At 43.1% G+C, this 23,017-nt stretch overlaps 1 protein-coding gene across 1 annotated transcript in view; it reads right to left on the bottom strand.

Annotated features, from left to right (window-relative positions):
* LOC126185028 (alkaline phosphatase-like) overlaps positions 1 to 21,592 on the bottom strand; it is a 206,518-nt gene extending 184,926 nt beyond the window's left edge. Inside the window, exon 1 of the mRNA XM_049927761.1 lies at positions 21,480 to 21,592. Within this exon, the coding sequence (XP_049783718.1) occupies positions 21,480 to 21,561 (82 nt within the window). The 5' untranslated portion in view covers positions 21,562 to 21,592. The remainder of the gene's footprint in view (positions 1 to 21,479) is intronic.
* Between the last annotated feature and the right edge of the window lie 1,425 nt (positions 21,593 to 23,017).

The following is a 23,017-nucleotide window of genomic DNA, read 5'->3' on the forward strand; positions in this document are numbered from 1 at the left end:
GGTGGGCGGTTTGCGGGTTTAAATCACCTCGGGGTATGACCATGCGGTGCATTTGACATGCACTCGACGCACGGTGGCGCTGACAGCAGCCCACAATCGCAGAGTTATGTTGGTGCATGTCAGTGTACGGTGCAGCGAGTAAGTGTGCACACGCTTTCAGACGTGCTAATGGTGACTGTGCGTTGAAAATGGCTCAAAGAACACATATTGATGGCGTTATGAGGGGTAGAATACTAAGGCGACAGGAGGCTGGTCAAACACAGCAGGTCGTAGCACGGGCCCTCCGTATGCCACAAAGTGTGATCTCACGATTAGAGCAACAATTCCAGCAGAGAGTAAACATGTCCAGGCGCTACAGGACGGGGCGTCTACAGTGTACAACACCACAAGAAGGTCAATATCTCACCATCAGTGCCCGCAGACGGCTACGGAGTACTGCAGGTAGCCTTGCTCGGGACCTTACCGCAGCCACTGGAACAATTGTCTCCAGACATACAGTCTACAGACGACTGAACAGGCATGGTCTATTCGCCCGGAGACCTGCAAGGTGCATTCCACTGACCCCTGGTCACAGGAGAGCCTGTAAAGCCTGGTGTCAAGAATACAGTACATGGTCATTGGAAAAGTGGTCCCAGGTTATGTTCACGAACGAGTCCAGGTATAGTCTGAACAGTGATTCTCGCCGGATTTTCATCTGGCGTGAACCAGGAACTAGATACCAACCCCTTAATGTCCTTGAAAGAGACCTATATGGAGGTTGTGGTTTGATGGTGACGGGTGGGATTATGATTGGTGCACGTACACCCCTGCATGTCTTTGACAGAGGAACTGTAGCAGAGCCGGCCGGAGTGGCCGAGCGGTTAAAGGCGCTACAGTCTGGAACCGCACGATCGCTACGGTCGCAGGTTCGAATCCTGCCTCGGGCATGGATGTGTGTGATGTCCTTAGGTTAGTTAGGTTTAAGTAGTTCTAAGTTCTAGGGGACTTATGACCACATCGGTTGAGTCCCATAGTGCTCAGAGCCATTTGCGCCAACTGTAGCAGGTCAGGTGTATCGGGACGTCATCTTGCACCAGTATGTCCACCTTTTCAGGGATGCAGTGGGTCCTACCTTTCTCCTGATGGATGATAACGCATGGCCCCACCGAGCTGCCATTGTGGAGGAGTACCTTGAAACAGAAGATATCAGGCGAATGGAGTGGCAGGCCTGTTCTCCAGACCTAAACCCCATCGAACACGTCTGGGATGCTCTCGGTCGACGTATCGCTGCAGGTCTTCAAAACCCCTACGCCACTTCAGGAGCTCCGACAGGCACTGGTGCAAGAATGGGAGGCTATACCCCCGTAGCTGCTCGACCACCTGATCCATAGTATGCCAACCCGTTGTGCGGCCTGTGTACGTATGCATGGTGATCATATCCCATATTGATGTCGGGGTACATGCGCAGGAAACAGTGGCGTTTTGTAGCACATGTGTTTCGGGACGGTTTTCTCAACTTTTAACCAATACCGTAAACTTAACATATCTGTGTCGTGTGTGTTCCCTATGTGCCTATGCAATTAGCGCCAGTTTTGTGTAGTGCCACGTTGTGTGACACCACATTCTGCAATTATCCTTAATTTATGAGCATGAGTGTAGTATAGCTATTTGAGCATATTGTTAATTTTTCAGTGAGAGCATTTTATGATGCAAAATGATATATATTTTTAGAACTATTTATACGCTCAAGGGCCAAAGAAACTCGTGTACAACCCCCACCAACAAGTATGCGCCAAGTATCTCCAACTTCTGGAAGTTTATTTTCCGTGTTTGGTATGTTAACTATCAGTGTTTTCGGTTTTTATGGAGAAGACTGGAAATCGTGGAATTTTTCTGGAAGGGTGTGAGAAATCACCTACAAACCACTTGCAGCTTGCGGCTGTACAAAACGAACGGCCATTAATCAGACACGGGTATTCGATACGCACGCGTCTAATGCGCTGAGTAAATACACATCCACATAACATCTACATCTACTCCCCGCAAGCCATGGTACGGCGTGTGGCGGAGGGTACATCGGGTGGCAGTATCAGTTTCCCTCTTCCCTGTTCCGTTCTCATATGGTGCGTGGAAAGAATGGCTGTCAATAAACCTCCGTGTGATTCCGATTTCACTGGTTTTCTCGTTCTGTTCATTTCGCAGGACGTAAGTGGGAGGAAATAATACGTTACCCGACTCCTCTTGAATATACGCTCTCGAAATTTCAACGCTAAACCTCTCCGTGAAACACACTGCTCTTCTACCGTCCGCCACTGAATTTTTTTAATTACCTCCGTAAAGGTGTGTGTCCACTAACGACTAACTTCCGCAAGTAACATTTGCAAACACTTCCTGAGGTGTTTACATTAGAACAAAAACTTGTGCACGTTACTTCTGCAAGACGATTCGGCAAGCTAACTTCATAAGTTTGCTGCAAATACTTGCAGAAGTGTTTCCACTAGAGCTGCATTGTGAGATAGGCAAGCGGAAGTTAACAGTGTCGTGGTGAAAAATAAAGTTGTTGCATTATTATTAATGAAGAAAAATCGTTATGAAGAAACAAATTTAAGAAAATAGAAATATTTGGTTCAAGAAATGGCCGCAGAGACCTACATGCTTGAGGTATCAAGAAACACTACCGAATGAAATACAATGAAAGGATATCGCTCAGACTAAATACTTTCTGAAAATGTCACGTGCTAGTTCTGAACATTTATTGTCTATTGTACAGCAGATATTCGAAAATGGGATACAAAAACACAGGAAATTACATCACCAAGAGATGGTCTTTTAATCATCCTTCCATTTTTGCAAACATTATTTATTACAAATGTAATGAATTTCTGTTTAAGTCAACATTAAAAAAAAATCAGCTAAAATTTAAAGGTGTCTCTACTGCCCTTCTACTTCCTCTTCGCCGGCCGCTGTGGTCTAGCGGTTCTAGGCGCTCAGTCCGGAACCGCGCGACTGGTACGGTCGCAGGTTCGAATGCTGCCTCGGGCATGGATGTGTGTGATGTTCTTAGGTTAGTTAGGTTTAAGTAGTTCTAAGTTCTAGGGGATTGATGACCACAGCAGTTAAGTCCCATAGTGCTCAGAGCCATTTTGAACTTCCTCTTCTAGTGAAAAAAGTAATCGTCAAATTTGTTTTGCACTTCCTTGGCTGCCGTGGCCAGATATTTATGTTTAGTGGTTCCAATGGTACATGTGTTCTCTGTCTGTCTTTCCGCCACTATCCTTTTAGAAACTGACATATTCGTAATGCTATTTTTTGAACACACAAAAGATCTGCAGGTTTGAGAAAAGCTTTCGGCAACTGGCAACGTCGGCAAGTACTCGCAGCAAGATTTAATAAACTGTTTCCACCAACTTGGGGAAGCTACACTCCTGGAAATTGAAATAAGAACACCGTGAATTCATTGTCCCAGGAAGGCGAAACTTTATTGACACATTCCTGGGGTCAGATACATCACGTGATCACACTGACAGAACCACAGGCACATAGACACAGGCAACAAAGCATGCACAATGTCGGCACTAGTACAGTGTATATCCACCTTTCGCAGCAATGCAGGCTGCTATTCTCCCATGGAGACGATCGTAGAGATGCTGGATGTAGTCCTGTGGAACGGCTTGCCATGCCATTTCCACCTGGCGCCTCAGTTGGACCAGCGTTCGTGCTGGACGTGCAGACCGCGTGAGACGACGCTTCATCCAGTCCCAAACATGCTCAATGGGGGACAGATCCGGAGATCTTGCTGGCCAGGGTAGTTGACTTACACCTTCTAGAGCACGTTGGGTGGCACGGGATACATGCGGACGTGCATTGTCCTGTTGGAACAGCAAGTTCCCTTGCCGGTCTAGGAATGGTAGAACGATGGGTTCGATGACGGTTTGGATGTACCGTGCACTATTCAGTGTCCCCTCGACGATCACCAGTGGTGTACGGCCAGTGTAGGAGATTGCTCCCCACACCATGATGCCGGGTGTTGGCCCTGTGTGCCTCGGTCGTATGCAGTCCTGATTGTGGCGCTCACCTGCACGGCGCCAAACACGCATACGACCATCATTGGCACCAAGGCAGAAGCGACTCTCATCGCTGAAGACGACACGTCTCCATTCGTCCCTCCATTCACGCCTGTCGCGACACCACTGGAGGCGGACTGCACGATGTTGGGGCGTGAGCGGAAGACGGCCTAACGGTGTGCGGGACCGTAGCCCAGCTTCATGGAGACGGTTGCGAATGGTCCTCGCCGATACCCCAGGAGCAACAGTGTCCCTAATTTGCTGGGAAGTGGCGGTGCGGTCCCCTACGGCACTGCGTAGGATCCTACGGTCTTGGCGTGCATCCGTGCGTCGCTGCGGTCCGGTCCCAGGTCGACGGGCATGTGCACCTTCCGCCGACCACTGGCGACAACATCGATGTACTGTGGAGACCTCACGCCCCACGTGTTGAGCAATTCGGCGGTACGTCCACCCGGCCTCCCGCATGCCCACTATACGCTCTCGCTCAAAGTCCGTCAACTGCACATACGGTTCACGTCCACGCTGTCGCGGCATGCTACCAGTGTTAAAGACTGCGATGGAGCTCCGTATGCCACGGCAAACTGGCTGACACTGACGGCGGCGGTGCACAAATGCTGCGCAGCTAGCGCCATTCGACGGCCAACACCGCGGTTCCTGGTGTGTCCGCTGTGCCGTGCGTGTGATCATTGCTTGTACAGCCCTCTCGCAGTGTCCGGAGCAAGTATGGTGGATCTGACACACCGGTGTCAATGTGTTCTTTTTTCCATTTCCAGGAGTGTACTTCTGCAAACTGAAGAAACCTGCCTAAGTCGACTTGCTAGAGAAGTTTCAACTTCAAAGAACTTGCTGAAATAGCTTCTGCAAGCGATTCGCGGAAGTTACTTGCTAAAGGACACTCGTCTTAAGGCTCTCGCACTTCCGAAACGATCATGTGACGAAACGCGCTGCTCGTCGTTGGATCTTGTCAGTCTTTTTCATTAATCTAACCAGTAAGGGTCCCAGACTGATGATCAGTACTCAGGAATCGATCTTTCAAGTGTTTTGCAAGCTGCTGCTTTCGTGGATGAATTACATTTCCTTAACACATTTTTCCAATGAATCTCTTCTCTGCCAACATCTTCACTTACAATTAGGTCACTCTGATCGTTTACTCCCAGGTATTCTTTCCAGTTATATTCCGCCAATGGCGTATTCGACCAATAATGAATCGCTTTACCTAATTACAGCCGGCCGGAGTGGCCGTGCGGTTCTAGGCGCTACAGTCTGGAACCGAGCGAACGCTACGGTCGCAGGTTCGAATCGTGCCTCGGGCATGGATGTGTGTGATGTCTTTAGGTTAGTTAGGTTTAATTAATTCTGAGTTCTAGGCGACTGATGACCTCAGAAGTTAAGTCGCATAGTGCTCAGGGCCATTTGAACCATTTTGAACCTAATTACATACAATACGTTACACACCGCCCAGTCACATTAATGTGGCCACCTGACGAAACCCTGACTAACAACCTTTTCACATCGTGTACCGCTGCGAGACGAACAGGAAGAGAGCCAATGACATTCTGGAAGGTACCGGCAGGGACGTGAAGCCATGCAGACTCCAGTGCCGTGGTCAGCTGTGCCAGGTTTCTCGGTTGAGGATCCATGGCACAAACAGCCCGATCGAGATGGCCCCACAGGTTCTCCTTCTTCATGTGCCGTCTCCTCTAAGAAGGTTGGCTGTCATCATGGCAATTTCTGATCTTGATTTGGCTGATCTAAGGAGTTCTGACGTTGAGCAGTTGTACCAATTTTTTAAATTGTCAATCCAGGATGTCCGTCTTCTACCCCTCGTTCTCTTCCCACAAATTTTCCCTTCTAGTATTATTTGCAATATTTTGTAATTTACTCCCCTAATAACATGGCCTAAATATTGTAGCTTCCTTACTTTAATAGTTTTAATTAATTCTTTTTCCTTTCCCATTCTTCTTAGGACATCTTGATTAGTAATCCTCGACACCCAACTAATTCTAAGTATTCTTCTATATGCCCACATTTCAAAAGCTTCTAAACTGTTCATGTCCTTCTTTTTCAATGTCCACGCTTCCATTCCGTATAGTAATTTTGAGAATACATAGCATCTTAGCAACCTCATTTTTGTGTTTAAACAAATGTCTCTCGAACAGAATGCATTTTTCATCTTATTAAAGATACTTCTGGCCTGTCCTATTCTCGATTTAATTTCTTCTGAGCTTTCAATCTCCTCATTTACAATTGTTCCGAGATATTTAAATTTACGTACTTGATCGACTCTTTCCCTATTGATTGTAAGATTTTCTTGTTGGTGTGTTTTAGATATCACCATGAACTTAGTCTTGCTTACGTTAAGAGTCAAGCCAAATTCTTCACTTTTTTCTGCGACTTTGTCAAGAAGTAATTGTAGATCTTTGAGGTTTCCAGCTAGTAGTGCAGTGTCATCAGCAAACCTAACATTGTTAATGTTTAGCCCATTCACTTTAATGCCAGCTATTTCATCTGATAGAGCTGCCTGGAATATGTCTTCTGAATACATATTAAACAATAAGGGTGAGAGAACGCAACCTTGTCTCACACCCCTCTTTATTTCTATATCATTCGATAACTCATTTTCTACCTTCACGGTTGCGGTTTGATTGTAGTAGAGGTTATATATAATGCGGATGTCTTTCTTATCAAGTGTTTTCTTTTCTAACAATTCTATGAGATGATCATGACGAACTTTGTCAAATGCTTTATTATAATCCAGGAAGCACACATATAGTGGCTGATTAACCTCCATACATCGTTGCGCTAATATGTTAAAAGCAAACAATGCTTCTCTTGTACCGAGGGAACTTCTAAAACCGAATTGTGTTTCACTTATACCTTCTTCTACTTTTTTGTATATTCGTTGGTGTATAACTTTTAGAAATATCTTTAAGGTGTGACTCATTAAGCTTATTGTACGGTGATCATTACAAGTTTTGGCATTAGCCTTTTTGGGTAATGTAACAAAGGTAGATGTCAACCAATCCCTAGGAATAATTCCCGAATTATAAATATCATTAAACAACTGTACAAATATATCTATATGGTTCTCCGTTGGGCTTAAATCCTGGGAGTTTGGTGGCCAGGCAAATATGGTAGACTAATCCTAGTGTTCTTCGAACGGTGAATGTACATTGCGAACTGTGTGACACGTGGCATTGTCCTGTTGGTAGATGCTATCGTGCCGAGTAAAAGCAAATTGCATGTAGGGGTGGACATGGTCCTCAAAATCGATGTTTACTTGGTTGATCCATTGCGCCTTTCACAAAGACGAGATCACCCAGCGAATCCCAAGAAAACATTTTCCAGACCATAAGGTTCCCTCCTTCGGTCTGGAACCTTCCGACGATTTTCGGAGGATGTTTGCTTTCAGACGTTTCACGCCGACGGAGCATAAAATGTGATTCATCTGAAAAGGCCACCTGTCGCCACTCACAAGGGAACCTCCCCATCGCACCCCCCTCGGATTTCGTTATGTTGGCACAGTGGATAGGCCTTGAAAAACTGAACACAGATCAATCGAGAAAACAGGAATAAGTTGTGTGGAACTATGAAAAAAATAAGCAAAATATACAAACTGAGCAGACTATGCGCAAGATAGGCAACATCAAGGTTAGTTTCAGCTCAGGAGCGCCGTGGTCCCGTGGTTAGCTTGAGCAGCTGCGGAGCGAGAGATCCTTCGTTCAAGTTTTCCCTCGAGTGAAAAGTTTACTTTCTTTATTTTCGCAAAGTTATGATCTGTCTGTTCGTTCATTGACGTCTCTGTTCACTGTAATAAGTTTAGTGTCTGTGTTTTGTGACCGCACCGCAAAACCGTGCGATTAGTAGACGAAAGGACGTGCCTCTCCAATGGGAACCGAAAACATTTGATCGCAAGGTCATAGGTCAAACCGATTCCTCCACAGGAAAACACGTCTGATGTATTCTATACGACACTGCTGACGGCATGTGCGTCACATGACAGGAATATGTTGTCGACCCACCTAACTTGTACACTTGGTGAATGGGTAAAAAGAGTCTTCTACCTTGCCCGATTTAGGTTTTCTTGTGGATGTGATAATCTTCCGGTAAACTCTTCAGGAGCTGAAGAGTTTCATGGACCACGACCTTACATCCCGGAAGGTTTACCAGAAGATATGTCATCCGCTCGTGAAAGCCTTCATACTATGATGTGATAATCACTCCCAAAAAAGTGATCGCATTAGACGGACAGATAATAATTGTCTGAAAATAAAAAAATTAAACTTTTCACTCGAGAGAAGACTTGAACCAAAGACCTCTCGATCCGCAGCTGCTCACGCTAACCACGGGACCACGGCGCTCCTCACTTCATGGCATCATTGATGTTGCCTATCTTCCACATGGACTACTCAGTCTCTATATTTTGCTTATTTTTTCATAGTTCCACACAACTTCTTCCTGTTTTCTCGATTGATCTGTGTTCAGTTTTTCAAGGCCTATCCACTGTGCCAACTTATAACTAAATCTGAGGGGGGTGCGATGGGGAGGTTCCCTTGTCAGTGAACATCCAATTGCGGTACTGGCATGGAAATTCCAGTCTCCGTCGCCGATAGACAGCAATTAGCATGGGTTCGTGAACCAGGTGCCTGCTGTGGACGCCCACACACAGCAACTTTTGCTGAACAGTCGTTAAGGAGACACTGTTGGTAGCTCCTTGGTTCATCTGGGCGGTCAGTTGTTCTACAGCTTCGCCCCTTCACATCTCCGCAGCAGTCGCTCACCCCAGTCACGTGTAGCCCGTGGTGCACCACTGTTGCCTCGACGTCGGCTTTGGACAGCGTCATTTTGCATGCACGGCACACTTTAACCACGACGGAAATGCTTCCACCCATGGCCCGAAAGCCAATGATCATGCCCTTTTGGACGTCACATACATCGCGCCGTTTCCGCATTACCGCATTAGACTGCACTGATTTCCGTGTCTCCCCCTCCTCCGCCCCGGCACGCTTTATATACCCTCCACTGCTAGTGTTGCCACCTGCTGCTTGTTAGTGGTTACTGCACATTGACGTCGAACATAGGTGGCCGTCACATTATTGTTATTGGACCGCTTAATTATTTACGTTCAGGATCAACTAGCAGTTCCCGCACCAACAGATGATTCTTTGTACATTTTCCTACATTTCTCCTACAGTCTTCTGGTGATGCAACATTGTAACACTCTTTTAGACAACACCGTCGTCTGTGAAAAGCCTCCTGGAGCTTTCGCGCGTTATCCACTAGATCATTAATGTGTATTTTATCACCACAAAATAGCCTGTTAATTTCAATTCCTGTTAATCCGGTTACATTATTCTTTGTCTTGATGCTCAGTATTCCAAAGTAAGAATAACATCGAGCGACGAGTCGTCAAGGAAGAGACATGTATTGTGATCAAGACGAAAAGGATCAAGTGATATCAACTTAATGTTTCGCGTCGACCGTCTTGTGATGAATTTCTCCCGGATTTCTTTTCACACCAGATTTGTTTGTGAACTCAAACTTCCAGCGTATGCCTCTGTCGACATCGTCAGGAGTTATCTCATACTAAACGGGCGAGTGGCCCATTCGTATTTAGTTCGTTGAATTATATCTGGGCGTGGTCAAGAAACATAGAGTGTAAATACACTACTGGCCATTAAAATTGCTACATCTAGAAGAAATGCAGATGATAAACGGGTATTCATTGGACAAATATATTATACTACAACTGACATGTGATTACATTTTCACGCAATTTGGGTGAATAGATCCTGAGGCATCAGTACCCAGAACAACCACCTCTAGCCTTAATAACGGCCTTGATACGTCTGGGCATTGAGTCAAACAGAGCTTGGATGGCGTGTACAGGTACAGCTACCCATGCAGCTTCAACACGATAACACAGTTCATCAAGAGTAGTGACTGGCGTATTGTGACGAGCCAGTTGCTCGGCCTCCATTGACCAGACGTTTTCAATTGGTGAGAGATCTGGAGAATGTGCTGGCCAGGGCAGCAGTCGAACATTTTCTGTATCCAGAAAGGACCGTACAGAACCTGCAACATGCAGTCGTGCATTATTCTGCTGAAATGTAGGGTTTCGCAGGGATCGAATGAAGGGTAGAGCCACGGGACGTAACACATCTGAAATGTAACGTCCACTGTTCAAAGTGCCGTCAATGCGAACAAGAGGTGACCGAGACGTGTAACCAATGGCACACCATACCATCACACCGGGTGGTACGCCAGTATTGCGATGACGAATACACGCTTCCAATGTGCGTTCACCGCGATGTCGCCAAACACGGATGCGATCCGAAAAAATGACGTTTTGCCATTCGTGCACCCAGGTTCGCCGTTGAGTACACCATCGCAGGCGCTCCTGTCTGTGATGCAGCGTAAAGGGTAACTGCAGCCATGGTCTCCGAGCTGATAGTCCATGCTGCTGCAAACTTCGTCGAAATGTTCGTGCAGATGGTTGTTGTCTTGCAAACGTCCACATCTGTTGCCTCGAGGATCGAGACGTGGCTGCACGATCCGTTACAGCTATGCGGATAAGATGCGAGTCATCTCGACTGCTAGTGATACGAGGCCGTTGGGATTCAGTATGGTGTTCCGTATTACCCTCCTGAACCCAGCGATTCCATATTCTGCTAACAGTCATTGGATCTCGACCAACGCGAGCAGCAATGTCGCGATACGATAAACCGCAATCGCGATAGGCTACAATCCGACCTTTATCAAAGTTGGAAACGTGATGGTACCCATTGCTCCTCCTTACACGAGGCATCACAACAACGTTTCACCAGGCAACGCCGGTCAACTGCTGTTTGTGTATGAGAAATCGGTTGGAAACTTTTTTCATGTCAGCACGTTGTAGGTGTCGCCACCGGTGCCAAACTTGGGTGAATGCTCTGAAATGCTAATCATTTGCATATCACAGCATGTTCTTCCTGTAGGTTAAATTTCGCGTGTGTAGCACGTCATCTTCGTGGTGTAGCAATTTTAATGGCCAGTAGTGTATTCATGGAGTGGGTGTTCAGATGAGCAGCACGAGAATTCTGGCCGCAACATCTCCTACAAGCTCAAGTCACGTTACTTTTGGACGGATCATTTTAGCCTGTATAGCGCTTAGCGTATGTTGAGTGTTACTACTTCGCTTTTAAATTAATGTCGTGTGACTAGGGCCTCCCGTCGGGTAGACCGTTCGCCGGGTGCAAGTCGTTCGATTTGACGCCACTTCGGCGACTTGCGCGTCGATGGGGATGAAATGATGACGATTAGGACAACACAACACCCAGTCCCTGAGCGGAGGAAATCTCCGACGCAGCAGGGAATCGAACCCAGGCCCTTAGGATTGACATTCCGTCGCGCTGACCACTCAGCAACCGGGGGCGGACACTTCGCTGTTACAGACAGATTACCTTCAGAAGTACCGTATAAATTTGTATACATGTTTTACAAACACTTTAACAATTTGAGACGAGGATGATGGTTCAGATGGCTCTAAGCACTACGGGGTTTAACATCTGAGGTCATCAGTCCCCTAGACTTAGAACTATTTAAACCTAACTAACCTAAGGACATCACACACATCCATGCCCGAGGCAGGATCCAAACCTGCGACCGTAGCAGCAGCACGGTTCCGGACTGAAGCGCCTAGAACCGTTTGGCCACATCGGCCGGCTGAGACGAGGAACTGAGGTTGATTTAAGGATGGGAACAGCAATGATATTGGGCTTTTTCGCCACAATATCATAGCTCAAATTCTACTTTATTTACGTTTTTGAGGTAATGGGGTAAGAAGTAACAGCAATCAATATTTTTATTTTACGTTTTCTATTACACTTATGCATATTGTCGGATCTCTGCTCTAATTAATTACGTTACACTGCAGAGAGCGGCGAAGTGTCGCGAAAAAACAACGCATTTGGAACTATGAAACTGTTACAGTAAATACGGTAAGCGATTTGCACCACCTGCTTGTCCATTATTATTTTCAGCTTTTCTTTATTTACACTCATACATTATTACCACAATTTAAAAAAAAATTACAAGATCAATGTTCTGATTTAGGAGTAATAAAATAAATGACAGCAACAATATTTTCTTTTTAGGTTTTCTATTGTGCTGATTAAAATTTTCGAAACAGTTGTAATTAATTACGTTACAACGGCAATATTTAGGAAACTGTCTTGTGCAGAAGTACTTATATATGTTAATGTAAAAGTAAGATGATTGGTAAATGTTAGAATTAACAGGTGATACCTAAGACTTGGCATCATGGTGTGGTAAAAGTCCGAGATTTCTTATAATATGCATAGATTTCGAACTTTTACCAAGAGACATTGGTAAATCTTAGGATATACCCATACCAACTGGTAAAACCGTATTCATTAAAAAAATCAGCTTATTAATTTATTGAAATAGTTTGTATTTATTGTAAATTTATGTACTTTAAGCATGCTTGCATTCCAAAGTGATTATAATGAGCAATATTCCATATTAGTGAAAGATGCTGTAAAAATGTTACCTTGTGAACGTTATTTTTTGTTACAACAAGGCTGACTATTGTGGCATTTCGAATTACCTAATATGGAAGACGATTAACACAAGCATTTTTCAGTTGAACACTTTTTTAAGCGATTGCAGTTTTTGAACCCTTGTCCTCCAACAAAAGATTGTCTGGCAGCCGCTTCCCGTAGACTAATTTCTTCTCTTGCTACTTCTTCGACGTTGATAAAATTTTCCTTAAACAATGTAAATTGGTTCCTAGTGTAGAATGATTTCAGTTTACCAGCTTTGGTACCAAGTTGATAAAATTCGTCATCTTGAATATTTATCACTACTGCTATTATAGATATTGCATCAATTTTTTCCCTATCTACATCTAGTATTTGAATTCTCACATTCTGTCCAACTGAAGGTTTTGGAATTTTCTTACATGAAGCTGTTTTCATTTTTTTTGCATGCAATTGAAGACCTTCTTTGGCAGCTTCTCGGATCCGTTTTACTCTATTAACACTGTTGAAAGTTGTCCGCGTCTCGTCACAACCATCAGCTGGTGTCAGTGTCTCGTTGTTAACTGTCGTCAAATCCTGTGTCTGTGGTGCTTTCTCACCTGCTGAAGCCGCACTTTCTACCTCCGTTCCTTCTGTTCCAGTACTTGACACACTGGCATCAATCCCTTGGCCGTCATTTTCAGTTTCCTGTGAGTCAGTGTAACTGGTGTTTAACACTGTTTCCAAGTCTTCTTCACTGTTTATATTTTTTATTAAATTACGTGAAACGACTGAGGTCGCAATGCCCATTTTCATTGGAAAACCAAACATGGCTTCATATGATGAACATCTGATCCATTCATGATACGCCCAATTTTTCATTGCTTGCACAAACCTCAGGTCTTCAGACTATTTTGAAGTTTCATTTGTTTCCGTCTAAGTTGATAACATATTTTGTATATCTTGATTTGCCCTTTCGGCTGATCCCTGAGACTGACTGTGTCTCGGCTTCCCGTGGACTATCTTTATTTATATCACTCGACAACCCACATAAACTCTGAATGACTTGGTTACAAAACTCTCTACCATTTTCAGAATGAAGGATACTTGGGGCACCAAAGGTGGTAAAAATGTCCAAAAGATGATATGCTGCTTCATCAGCCCTTTTAGAGGTTTGTGCGCGGAGGATAACATATTTTGTCAAATGACAGTGGTATACAAGCATAAACTCCGACTTATGGTCTGGGTTTGCCTGGATGTCGATTAAGTCAATTTGGCACCGTGAACTCATTTCACTGTGTATGATAGGTTTCACTACAACACCCCTTTTCAATGTTTCTTGCTTTTTCTGACATCATTCACAGAATCTCAAATAAGAAACGATTCAGTCATATTCTTGTACTTACGATTCAGTTCCCCAATCATCCGTGTTCGGCTGCCATGGCCTATAACAATGTGGGTCTCATGTAATACGTTAAACATTTCATCAAAACGAACGTACTAACGAATTTCTTCTTTTCCAGCAGACACCGGTGCTATGAGTTTCTCTTGACTTCCGATGTTGAGAACATCATATCGCTTCAAACGTCTGTAGCGAACAGATTTATTTTTGGAAATGATTTTTGCACGTTTCACGTCACTTAGCAGAATATTATATTGCTTAGCAGTTACATAAAAATTGTTATCCTTCTTCTTATTCACTGATTCACTTAAAAGTTCGTAAAATCTGTTATGCATAACATCACTCATTCTGATGCAAAGCTGCAGAAGAAACACCACTAAAACGAGTCGCAAAAATGACCGTACGCACGATGCTCGACACTGACAAACTACGCAGCGGGGAGCGGACTGAGAACTCATAACTGCCAATGAAGAAACTTATCTGAACACAAAATTGGCAACAATGAAACTTGTCTGAACCTGCACGATGGAGACCTGAGTCTTCAATCCAGCTTTCACTAGTTTGTATTGGTAAATCCTAAGATTTACCAATGCCTCTGGGGAAAAGTTCGAAATCTATGCATATAATGAGACATTTCGGACTTTTACCACACCACGATGGTAAATCTTAGGTTACACCGGTTAATTCTAGGATTTACCAATTATCTCACTTTTACAGGAACATATGCACACACACACACACACACACATCACACACACACACAAGGGTTTGAGAACCGGCAGAAATTTGAGGAAATTAATCAGACTTTTCATGTATAAATTTTCTCTGCATATGAACAAAGCACATACATGTATACACTGACTGGCAGTTAACTCAAACACACTTGCAAATTTATCTAGGACTTGTCTCGTAAACAGATGGCGATAAAATCGCAGAAAATATCTCCAAAATATAGGACTTCATAACATCGCGTCTCGATATTTTTCAACGTATAAAGTGCCTCATATCAATATGACATTCACAATTACACATTTGTAGTACATATGAAAAGTATCTGGTCCTCCTTCCACAGCAACGACAATACTTCACCATAGCTATTACTCAAACTGTAACGTGCAGAAACATATAACACAAGGCGAATACGTGTAATACTGAAGCTTCGCTACTACGGCAAATAGTCCCCAAAATGACGCGACTAGCAGGGTTTGATGTTGGCAACATGCGCAGTAGGCTGTGTTCACTCCATCGGTGTACATACTCCATGTGAGCTATCAGAGATAATGTCGGTGTCTACGGCGGAGGAACTTCGGAAGCGATGCTGATTCCTTTAGACGGTAAATGACTCTGCTTATTTCTCTCTAGCCTTTCAGCATCGAGCGCCCATTTCTGTGCAACATTATGGGCGTACTAGCTGTCCCGATTACAGGGGCTGATCCACATTCTGATCCTAGCGGCTCCTTAGACGATGAAATCCCAGTAGGTAGATGAATGCGTTAAAATTTTCGTTTCATCAAAGATAATCGTGCATCTGCTTATCAAGTTGTGGTGGACAACAGCAGATTTATCGAAATCGTGGTATTTGGTGTGGTGTCAGTAGCAGTTGCCTTTTCTATACTTCAGAAAGCTGCACATAGCACCGACGTCATATTAAATATTGCGATATCGACGAGGAAAGCTATCCGAAAATTTTTCAGTTCCTCCCGGTGTGGATGGTCCCATTTCTTATCCTGTCCTCTAACTAAACACACTTGAAATCACACTTAAATATTAGGAAATCTTGAATCAACCTGATTAACAAGTTAGCAACTAATTCATTACCATCGACAAGTGATGTATATCAATAAATAGAAATTAAACCTAGAACAATAAAGCTGGCAAAATGTTACATTGTTACTAAGCCACCGCAAATTTTACCACTATATATCTTGTTCAAAGGACATCATAGTTTATATTTATGCAGTCGTTAACTACAATCATAAGGCCTCCAATGGTATGTAACACACAAAGTGTCCTGTTCATCATCCTATACCGGCGACACCAGATTGGCGGGAATCGCGAATCAGTACCAACTGCAATCGTAAATTTTACGAGAATTTAGCAATCTAAGGTTAACCAAAAACACTTATTTCATTCCTTCGAGTTGGAACGAAAACTTCCTAACGAAAAGGTAATAGCCACTTTTCTGTTGCCAAAGAGAGCCGATGTCTATTGCAAGCTCAGATAAGCAGATCGATCCACCTCAGAATTTGCCAGAAATGATTTCTCGGGTAACACGGTAATCCTAAATGAAGCTGGATGTTAGATGATGTTAGATGTTAGATTCCAGATTCCGCCCCCCCCCCCCCCCCCCGCTGCTCTTTTCAGAGATGAGTTCATTGTCTTCATCACCACTGTGACCTGTATGTCGTTAATACATGCAAAACCGCTCAAAAACGGATAGCATTGTTCAAAAACGGAAATATGCAAAACGCAATGAGGCTGTGGATGGATAGCATAAGAACAGCTAAACGTTAGCTTCTGCAACGTTAATACAAGGCCATTTAGGTACTTAAATGAAAACGAGTTTCCATGAATATAACGGAAAAATGGGACATCGGGAGGCAAGAGAAAAGTAACTAACAAGCCCACTGAATATCTATGAACGGAAAGATGACGAAAGGCCATTTATAACAGATGCACGCTACATCAATTTGGATTATACAGGATATTAAATGAATACCGCTACAAACAAGTATTCACTTCATACCAGTATTTCTTTACTCTATAGTACTCAATTTAGTAACCTTTATTAACTGTAGTACAGGACTATCAGTTTTACAACATTCACAAGGAGAAAATACACTCTGCAAAATTCACGTGATTTAGCAGACGATTTCCTATCTAAAAGATAGTATATTAAAAAAAAAGATCTAAATGAGAAGGAGACGTTTCTGAACTACAACATTTGGAAAAAATATAATTCCGAAATAAACATTATAGAAATATATGTTTTAGATGTTGTTGAGGTCTTCAGTCCTGAGACTGGTTTGATGCATACTTTCAGAAACCACTTCCTGACACTTAAATCTATACTCGATGTTAACAAATTTCTCTTCTTCAGAAACGCTTTCCTTGCCATTGCCAGCCCACATTTTATATCCTCTCTACTTCGACCATCATCAGTTATTCTGCTCCCTAAACAGCAAAACTCCTTTACTGCTTTACGTGTCTCATTTCCTAATCTAATTCCCTCAGCATCACCCGACTTAATTTGACTACATTCCATCATCCTCGTTTTGCTTTTGTTGATGTTCATCTTATACCCTTCTTTCAAGACACTATCCATTCCGTTCAACTGCTCTGCCAAGTCCTTTGCTGTCTCTGACAGAATTTCAATGTCATCGGCAAACCTCAAAGTTTTTATTTCTTCTATATATATATATATATATATATATATATATATATATATATATATATATATATATATATATATGATCTTTATTGTGGCCATTTATGATGAAGAATGCTTCATCCATATAGGCCTACCCTTTGTAGAATTGAATCTCCTGTGTATATTGGTGATTTTTTTCTGAACAACTTTTCCTGAAGGTGGTTAAGAAAGAGTTTGGATATTGTTCCAGATGTGTTAACACACGCCGCTTGCCCACTGACCTGGTGGTACATTTTATTATTGAAAGAGAAATATTTATATTTTAGAGTCAGCTACAGAAGACCTATAAATTTAATAATGTCCAGCCCATCCTTTATTTGTTCACCAGTAAGCAAACGAACGTCCTATTCACATATGAGTGTGAAAAGGACAACACAGTTTCCTTGATCTAACTCTCTTCAGACATAATGATAGAGCGGCCTTCAAATGTTACAGATAACCAAGTACTACAGACGCTAATATACACAACTGCTCAGGTAACCTCAATTCACGTAAGTTAGCAGCATACCAATCAATGATACACTGGACATACATGATTCCACTGAATGATGAAGAGCACCAGATAAAACTGGATTTACTAGCCAAATAGCTGCAGCTACTGGATATCAGCATTCACTTAGACAATCTATCTAACAAAATAAAAAGGAAAGTAGGAAAAAACACAAAGAAAAATGATAATTAATAAAATGACTTACCCACAGCATGCATCTTATATTCAGGAAACATTTCTCAAGCATTTTCCTACACTTCTGTATACTACAGGGTTATTACAAATGATTGAAGCGATTTCACAGCTCTACAATAACTTTATTATTTGAGATATTTTCACACTGCTTTGCACACACATACAGAAGCTCAAAAAGTTTTTTTTTAGGCATTCAGAAATGTTCGATATGTGCCCCTTTAGTGATTCGGCAGACATCAAGCCGATAATCAAGTTCCTCCCAAACTGGGCGCAGCATGTCCCCATCAATGAGTTCGAAAGCATCGTTGATGCGAGCTCGCAGTTCTGGCACGTTTCTTGGTAGAGGAGGTTTAAACACTGAATCTTTCACATAACCCCAAAGAAAGAAATTGCATGGGGTTAAGTCGGGAGAGCGTTGAGGCCATGACATGAATTGCTGATTATGATCTCCACCACGACTGATCCATCGGTTTTCCAATCTCCTGTTTAAGAAATGCGGAACATCATGGTGGAAGTGCAGTGGAGCACCATCCTGTTGAAAGATGAAGTCGGCGGTGTCGGTCTCCAGTTGTGGCATGAGCCAATTTTCCAGCATGTCCAGATACACGTGTTCAACCGTTTCTTCGCTCACTGCAGGCCGATCCGTTGATTTCCCTTACAAAGGCATCCAGAAGCTTTAAACTGCGTATACAATCGCCGAATGGAGTTAGCAGTTGGTGGATCTTTGTTGAACTTCCTCCTGAAGTGTCGTTGCACTGTTATGACTGACTGATGTGAGTGCATTTCAAGCACGACATACGCTTTCTCGGCTCCTGTCGCTATTTTGTCTCACTGCACTCTCGAGCGCTCTGGCGGCAGAAACCTGAAGTGCGGCTTCAGCCGAACAAAACTTTATGAGTTTTTCTACGTATCTGTAGTGTGTCGTGACCATATGTCAATGAACGGAGCTACAGTGAATTTATGAAATCGCTTCAATCATTTGTAATAGCCCTGTATAAATTTAGAACTAGACTTTCTACTAACAATAAGTTACGCTACAGGTTAACCCACTATAGCAAAAGGCGTTACTGCAATGGCAGTTTCCATAGGTCACCAAAGTGAAGTGGTGTCGGGCGTGGCTATCACTTGGATGGGTTACCGTCCTGGTCTGCTGAGCGCTGTTGGCAAGCTGGGTGCACTCAGCCCTTGTGAGGCTTACCCAGGAGCTACTTGATTTAGAGGTCACAAAAAGTTACCACGGCAGGGAGAGCAGTGTGCTGCCAACATGTTCCTCCAGATCGACAACTAGTGACGTTAATCGGCTGACGATGACACTGTGGTCGGTAGATGCCTCTGGGCCCTCTGAGGCGTGTTCGGGCGGAGATTAGTTTAGTTTAGCCTAAAATTACTCAAACTCTGGAATCAATAAAAAATTATACAGGCCAAACTAGTCGTAACTCCAACGTCAAGTTTAAAGAATTTCCTCAACGCCTTCTGGTACATATTATCTGATAGACCGGCAATAGCAACACACATCATAGACACATAACATATATTTGACAACATAAACAAGGCCTTGAACATAAACAAGGGCTTGAAAACACTGAATAATTGAAAGAGAAGCCATAAGACGGATCTCTATGAAGAGCTTGAGATTTTCGTACACAATAAACGGACAGGACAAAACCTCCTAAATGATAAAATTGAACCCAACAAATGCAATTCCTTTGAATGTCCATCCAATATGTTAATGTGATACCAGTCAATTGTAAATCGTATTTTGTGTAGTCCACTTCTGGTTCAAATTTTCACAGAAATAATATTTGTAACTGGATAAAGTAAGTGGTGCAACAATTTAAACCTGTCAACATCTGCAAATGGATAATATTAATGATCACTACAGTTCCATTTAGTTTTAAGATTAAATAAGTAATTCCATGATACTATGCATGATGTATAACGAAAGATTCTGTGAATGTAATATTCCACAGTATCTTTCAAATAACAAGTGCCTGTATCCAGAATATTTGCATTTTAAGACTTTGAAAATATTGTGATACGGCTTTTAATACTAAATTGTGCAATGACAAACACATTTGATGCACTATGGTATCATAAAAAGTACATTATTCCATATTTTCAAAAAGCACTGCTCCTACATACACAAAGAAATGTGTGTCAGACCTTTCAGTGCTGTAAATTAACGCTGATACTTCTTCCCCAGAACAAAACATCAAATAGCCTTCTTGCCACATTGCTGTCTGCTAAACAGACGACAGATGTGTAAGTATTAAGTATATCCCTCGATGAAAAAATATGTTAACCTATCGGATGATGATGAAATGGCTGGTGAAAAGCAAACTCGAACTTAAAATAAAAGTGACTGACGTAGTAAATTGGTGATCTGTTGAATTTTCTGACTTTGAGAGTACTGAAGGGCGATCTGTTTTAATTGTAGAAAATCATTCAACAAGCAAGATCGCATAAAATATTTCTTTATTTAAGACAACCGGTTTCAACAGACTTTGCTGTCATCTTCAGGGCTTAAAAATCTTTTTGTTGTAAAGCGTATTCATTTTACGCCGAACGTCACGCCCAAGATGTCAAGGTTCGGCGTAAAATGAAAACGTTTTACAACAGAGATCTTTAAGACCTGAAGATAACAGCAAAGTCTGTTGAAACACGTTGTCTTAAACAATGAAATATTTCATGCGATCTTGGCTGTTGAATGGTTTTTAATAACTGATGAACTCTTACTTCGATAGTCACACAGAAACTGTTGGAATGTGTGTAAACACATTAATGACCATTCATACGGGATGATGGAGGAGATCCATTGACTTCAGAAGAAATTGGCGGGGTTTGTACCTTGTCACTGAATAGATCAGTAGAAATGCTAGGTGCAAAGGGCAGTTAAGAGGCTAATTTGTTGGTGGAGGCTTCCATAAAAATTCTTATGTACCCGATAACTGGGTTCGAGATACCTTCCATTACACAGATTCATGCTTGCGTGTAAATTATTACTTTTGTTTCTGTACGTTACTCACATGGTGAAAACCAGGACGATATATTATACCAAGCTGGTAACCTAAGCACTTTATTACCCATCGACAAATACCGCTTCGAAAACCATGCACCAGTAGTAAGGTACTGGTGGAAGTCTTGACGTAATTGAATTCTGTGTAGAATATACCTCATCCATGTCAGCGAAACATGGCCAAAGTTGACTAATGGAACAAGTTGCCAGATTAAACAATTATAAACTGACAGCTACTGAGTCTAATAACGACACATTGTGAAACAAGGTACGTTTATGAAACGCAACATAAGTTCATTTTGTTCCAGACTGTGGATTTTGTGGGCCGGGAAATGTGTGTTTACGGGACTTGACATCTGACGAGTGGCAACATAATCGATTTACCTTCCAGCTGCTTGGCGGGACGCTTGACCCGCCCTGCCTCAGCGCAGAACAGTAGCGTAGCGAGCAGCGCCTGCAGCTTCATGACGCCAACTTCTCAGCACCTCTGATCCGCATCGCTGCCTGTTACGCTAGGCGCAGTCACGTGACTGCCGACGAAGAGGTTGGGAGGGGGAAGGCCGCAGCAGACTACGACTCTCGCACGCACACACACCACACACACACACACTTTTAGCATCCTCGCTCCCGCCAGTCGAGTGGGATCGCGAGCAGGGTTTCTCAGCCTGTCAGAAAAATATTTTAACGGCAAAACAAATTCGCAAAAGACTTTGCTCATTCTATCACCACCGAAAATCGAGATCTCTGGGAACCGTTATATAGCACAGCTTTTGCCACAAAAATCCTCCTAGCGAGGTGGCACAGTGGTTGAGGGAAAGGACTCTCTCACATTTGGGAGGAAAGTGGTTCAAATCCCAGCCTTGCAGCAGCGCTCACATAGCAATATAGGGTTAGCATATAGGTATGTTGATTCGCTAAATTACCTTTGAGACGTAAAAGTGCAAAAGTGAAAGAGAAAGCTACATTTGACTGAAATAGAATCAGATAAGTGTAACTTTTCAACGACCCTTGTAGCTTAGTAGTCACCTGTGTTTTCTGTTCTCGAAAAACAGGTCGCTGATTGTATGCAGAAGGTCCGTGGTTCTCCCAAAGATTAGATGTAGAATCTGTTCAGTCAGCAAGACCAAATACAATCAAACCAAAAAGTATTCGCATACGTATTTATCGTTGCTGGTTACAAACTGCCTACCATTAACAAAGAAATGCAGTGTTAATGACAAACATGTATCTCCTCTGCACACAAAAAGTATTGGCACAGAGCGTGGCTTCTCGGTGTATTGCTGGGTTTTCAGGTACCGGAACGCCATCAGCTGACGCAATAGACATTGCGTGTTGTTGACGGCATAGTCGCTAGTATGTTGCTGTATTGCGCTATAGTGGTCAGCTTGGAGCCGAAGAAGAACATTCAGTGGCTTTGCGTGAGAGAGTGGTATTGCTCCATTCACAAAGGAGAAGCTATCGAGAAATCGGAGCAGAGGTGTCTGTTAGCTACACCACAGTACGAGCCATCATTCATAAATATAAAGAGACTGGAACAACAGTGAATAAGAGTCGTCCTGGCCATCCAAAAGTGCTTACAACGTCCGACAAGGTGGTTACTGTTCAAACTATACGAAATGTGTTGAATGAGGCTGATATGCATGGACGTTCTCCCAGGAAAAAGCCATACATATCGGAAATTAACCGGCAGAAACGCCTGCAGTTTGCCAAGGACTACATCAGCAAGCCGATGGAGTTTTGGAACACTGTGATATTTAGCGACGAATCGAAGTTCAATGTGTTCGGATCTGATGCAAGAAAGAAATTTTGGAGCAAGCTGAATACGCACCGCTAAATCAAACACATGCATCCCACGGTCAAACACGGGGCGGTATCATGGTCTGCGGCTGTATGGCGGAGTCCGGCGTTGGAAATCTAGCTGT

Source organism: Schistocerca cancellata, chromosome 4 (genome assembly GCF_023864275.1).
Source record: "Schistocerca cancellata isolate TAMUIC-IGC-003103 chromosome 4, iqSchCanc2.1, whole genome shotgun sequence".
In the NCBI taxonomy this organism is placed as follows: Eukaryota; Metazoa; Arthropoda; class Insecta; order Orthoptera; family Acrididae; genus Schistocerca; species Schistocerca cancellata.